This window comes from Poromitra crassiceps (assembly GCF_964638095.1).
Source record: "Poromitra crassiceps genome assembly, chromosome: 16".
Lineage (NCBI taxonomy): Eukaryota > Metazoa > Chordata > Actinopteri > Beryciformes > Melamphaidae > Poromitra > Poromitra crassiceps.
This window is the reverse complement of record NC_139645.1, coordinates 21,662,857-21,667,856: the sequence shown is the minus strand read 5'-3', so window position 1 is coordinate 21,667,856 and position 5,000 is coordinate 21,662,857. Positions and strand designations below refer to the sequence as shown.

At 42.3% G+C, this 5,000-nt stretch overlaps 1 protein-coding gene across 1 annotated transcript in view; it reads right to left on the bottom strand.

Annotated features, from left to right (window-relative positions):
* Positions 1 to 5,000, bottom strand: part of LOC310791518 (transient receptor potential cation channel subfamily M member 1-like) — a gene marked incomplete at both ends in the record, with an annotated part of 40,978 nt that overhangs the window by 27,653 nt on the left and 8,325 nt on the right. The window contains 3 exons of the mRNA XM_083653193.1: positions 798 to 1,011; positions 1,857 to 2,034; positions 2,352 to 2,428. Coding sequence (XP_083509319.1) covers positions 798 to 1,011; positions 1,857 to 2,034; positions 2,352 to 2,428 — 469 coding nt within the window. The remainder of the gene's footprint in view (positions 1 to 797; positions 1,012 to 1,856; positions 2,035 to 2,351; positions 2,429 to 5,000) is intronic.

Sequence of the window (5,000 nt, the reverse complement as noted above, 5' to 3'; positions counted from 1 at the left end):
AAACCTATTTTTGAAGTCTGAAGTCTATTTTTCAAATAATAATAGACTCTCGGTTCCCAGATTGCATACTTATTGGCTAAGTATATTAACATTCATGGGCTAGAAAAGTCTGCCCTTGTAGGCAGCCATGTTGCCTGCTCAGAATTCTCTCATAGCCATGAAGATTGATTGACAGCTGTCATGTCATGATATTATTGATTAAAATTGTGTTGAAAATGTATAGTGCTACCTGACGTCGGCACACTCTAGATATGTTTATGAATGAACTCAGCAGGGTTGATGTAAAAAAAACGAATTTGATTTTTGTGATTTTTCTTTTGCATACAATATTAAATGCACTGTATCACCAGGGATGTGATCTAAAATAGTTATTTCTTTCATTTCAGCTCAACTTTTTGCTTCACACAGCTGATTGTCTGAGGGAGAAACTATTTGGTAGAAAGAAAAGTCTGCAATCCAAATCTGAGAACTGGAAGTGGTTTGAGGATAATATTTCCTGTGATATTCTGGTGGATATGTGGCCCAAACGCCTGCTCACTTTAGTTTTCTGATAATCCAGACAAAACGTATCCCCCGCAATGGATTAAAGAAATGAGAGTGGCAATATGTTTCATAATTCTGTCAAATTACCTTAAATCAGCTTAAGCCCAGAACAATATTTTGTTTAATGCTAAGCATGGATTTTAACTACAGTACCCCAATGACTCTGATCCTTTTAGCATTAGTGCCTGCCTTTTTGTTTGTTTGTTTGTTTGTTTGTTTGTTGTTGTTTGTGAATGAAAAAGAGCAAAAATCACCGGTGCTGACTCCACCGGTGAAGATCCAGGCTCCGGTGGTGACTGCAGCTTTGATCAGGCCCTTCCCAAACACCTGCTTGAGTTTGGGCTGCAGGTCGAAGTTCTGCAGGCCTCCGTGCACGGAGACCAGCAGCGTGGGCAGCTCCAGACCCCACTCCTTCACCATCAGGTGCAGCAGGCTGTCCGGACGCGAGTCAGATGACACACGGATGTACTGCAGACAGAATAACATTTCAGTCATATATATATATATTTTTTTTCATAGACATTGTAGCTGTGGCATTCTAATGTATTGATAGTGTGATTGTATTTTTGTTGTATGAAGACAGCTGATTCTGTTATGATCTCAAGAGTCAATTCCGGATTTAATCTTGAATCTCTTATGTAGAGGTGCAACGATTAGTTGATTAGTTGTCAACTATTAAATCAACCGCCAACTACATTATTTTGATAATAGATAGGTTTGAGTAAAAACAAAAAAAATCTCTGATTTCAGCTTAATGATTTCTTAAATGTGAATGTGTTCTGGGTTCTTTACTCCTCTTTGACAGTAAACTGAATATCTTTGGGTTGTGGACAAAATACGTCATTTGAGGACGTCATCTTGGGTTTTGGGAAACACTGATTCACATTTTTCATCATTTTCTGACATTTTATAAACCAAACGATGAATAGATTAATCGTCAATAAAAAATAATCATTAGTTGCAGCCCTACACTTATGATAAATATATAGATTGGATCATTGCAACAGTAGCTAATAAGACAGCAAAGAAAAAGAGAATAATAATGAGAACAGAGGAAATATAAAAGATAATGCAACTGAGAATTACCACATTAAAAAAACGCACAAAAAAAACATAAAAATATATGACTGAACGTTTGAAAATAAGTAATAATAACAGCAGAAATAATTGGCATATTGGATTTTATGAAACGTCTATGAGAAAATGAATGGGGAATAACCCCTTACATCCCATGGCTAACCTGGAAGAGGGTGTGAATTTGGCAATGTATATATAGAACAACTCAATGAAATAATGAGCTTGTAGTTTGGTACCATGGCCTTGTTGATTTGGCCGCCTCCCTGGAACTCCACGATGCCGTAGGTGTCGGTGGGCGTGGCCTGGGTGTGTTTGGCGATGGACCATCGCTCCGGAGGCTGGAGCTCCGCCCCCTCCTCTTTGCCGCCGGCCGGGACGGCCGTGTGCTGCGCCACCTGCCGGCCGCAGCCACACCTGGCGAGGCCACACGCAGCATTACATCACTGACTCAAGTCATTTGGTACAAGTCTCAAGCAAGTCCCAAGTCCTAATTTGTCTTTTCATTATAGATATTCAGTAGAATAAATGTAATAAAACACAAAACTTTATAAACGCTTATTTATTTAGCTTGACTGACAGGGTCGCCCGATCATGAAAATGCCATTCCCAGTGTGCGCTCGCATGCCGGCTAACGTTACACACCTGACGTTTGTCATGTGAACATTGTCACCGTTGAACATTTTAATATTTTTGATTTAATATTTAAACCGAAGAACACAAACAAGTCATACCTGCTGGCGTCCTTGCTGGGAATGATTTGGATGCATTCTCTTTTCTGGAAGGTTCTCTCGATCCACGCTCTCTGGATCTGCAGAGAGAGAGACAGGAGAAAAGACATCAGAGACCAGTTCACAGACGTCCCCCCTTCCTCTCACTGGGTCTGCTGACTCTAGCTGGCCAGGATGTCAGTAAACACTGACACACACTCAGTCAAGTTTTTATTTTTTAAGGAACAAGTAGTTTTCACGTTTGTATTTGAACCCCATTCTTATATCCATAATATGCCTTATGTTTCAGGAGCCATGCTGACTTATCCTGGGATGAGTATATTTTTGAGCCAGTAATCTAGTTTTTACTCCACTACATTTGTCCACTCGGGGACAGATAGGGACATGCAGAAAGCATAGACAGTATAAATATATGGACATAGCTCACGTGACATCACCCACTGATTTTTGGACTCGTGTTTTGAAGCCTCGTGGCATTTTCACCATCGCCATCTTGGGTATTTGGAGCCAGAAGTGACGTGAATTTGGACGAGAAGTGCCGCAGCGCAGCCTGCTATTGGTCTATGATTGGCGAGCTGCGAGATCACTGGACAGACCTGTCAATCACGCCCAAAACATAGTCCTTACTCCTTTCTATCGTCTATTTACTCTAAATAACTGAATTATATGGGGGGGAAATTAGCTATAGAGACCAAAAGCGTGTTTTGAACCAGAATCTGAACATGCTTAACTCATTGAGTGCCAATGACGACAATTGTCGTCAATTCAAATAGTAACGTAGAGTGCCAATGACGACGATTGTCGTCAATTGCGTTTTTTGACGGTGGGACGTGGATCAAAGCCTGATACATCTCCTGTAAAAATTTGGGGCATGTTGAATGTGTATAACCTATTTTACGGACCCATTAGGTGGCGACAGTGCTCTCCAGATTAGAGAAAGGTGAGGAAAAACAGCAGAAGAAGCCCCGTGATGAAACGGAAACCGCATCGGTATGCATCGATATGCATGAAGCATAACGTTAGCTGTGCCTGCAGCAGCCAATCTGCTCCCACAATTGAGCCCCTCCGTGTCCGCTGTGATAGCCCCTCCACATGATTAGTTGTGGAGTTGTTATTATTCTCAGTTGGAAGCGCTGGGAGCCGGTGACAAATACACGCGGAACGCTGTGAAAAAGCTGGGTTTTCAGTTCAGAGCAAACGCAGCAGAGAGCCACCAGAGCCACCAGAGACACACCCACAGAGGAGGGGTTTGCAGTTGAGGGGGGGGGGGGGGTGGGGCACGCAGGGCAGCATACAACACCGACCCAGACAGACCCAGACAGCAGGCTCGATGGACAGATTGGCAAGCTAGAATATCTGATGCCCACCAGCAGTAAATCAAGACCAGCAAGAAAGTGTAGGGTCTGCGCACGCAGGGGCCAGCGCTGCTGGTTGCAGCTAAAAAATATTATTTTGCCAAACAAAATTCCTTTGTTTTCGCTGTTTTATTGAAGGAAATTATTTTTGAGGTGTCACTACATCAGAAAATATTAGCTTCAGAGTCAGTGATGTGCTTGAAATGCTTCATTTCACAAAAGGCTGATTATCTCAGCTTCTAATTTGAAACGTCTGTTTTTGGTGAAAACAACCTATCTTCTCCGGCTGATAACTAAAGAACGGAAAATGATATCAATAAACTTTTTTTTGCTGATGATACCATAGAGTATCATCGTTCTTTGGGCGTGTTCGGTGTTTACATAGTAATATCACACAATATTCTGTGGGCCTCGAGAAATCACTGAAAACGCTCTGAAAGGGCTGGCACTGGGAGCATCCGTCTTCCAAAAGTGGCTGGCACTCAATGAGTTAATCCTGTTGTAAAGACGGGCATTTTTACATGGGGGTGGATGGGGAACGACTCCCTTTTGGAGCCACCCTCAAGTGGCCATTCATGGAACTGGAGCTTTCAGTATCACTTCTGCGGGTTCCTCTGCCCAGGCCCGAGCTAGCCGCCTGCTCTCAAGGATTTCATGTCTGAATGGATCTGACTAATTACTGCAGCAGCTTTCAGTTTCACCAAACAGCATCTCACCAAGCAGCATGTCTCTGTTCTGTAAGCATCATGTCTCTGTTCTGTAAGCATCATGTCTCTGTTCTGTAAGCAACATGTCTCTGTTCTGTAAGCAACATGTCTCTGTTCTGTAAGCAACATGTCTCTGTTCTGTAAGCAACATGTCTCTGTTCTGTAAGCAACATGTCTCTGTTCTGTAAGCATCATGTCTCTGTTCTGTAAGCATCATGTCTCTGTTCTGTAAGCAACATGTCTCTGTTCTGTAAGCAACATGTCTCTGTTCTGTAAGCAACATGTCTCTGTTCTGTAAGCAACATGTCTCTGTTCTGTAAGCAACATGTCTCTGTTCTGTAAGCATCATGTCTCTGTTCTGTAAGCATCATGTCTCTGTTCTGTAAGCAACATGTCTCTGTTCTATAAGCAACATGTCTCTGTTCTGTAAGCATCATGTCTCTGTTCTGTAAGCATCATGTCTCTGTTCTGTAAGCATCATGTCTCTGTTCTGTAAGCAACATGTCTCTGTTCTGTAAGCAACATGTCTCTGTTCTGTAAGCAACATGTATCTGTTCTGTAAGCAACATGTCTCTGTTCTGTAAGCAACA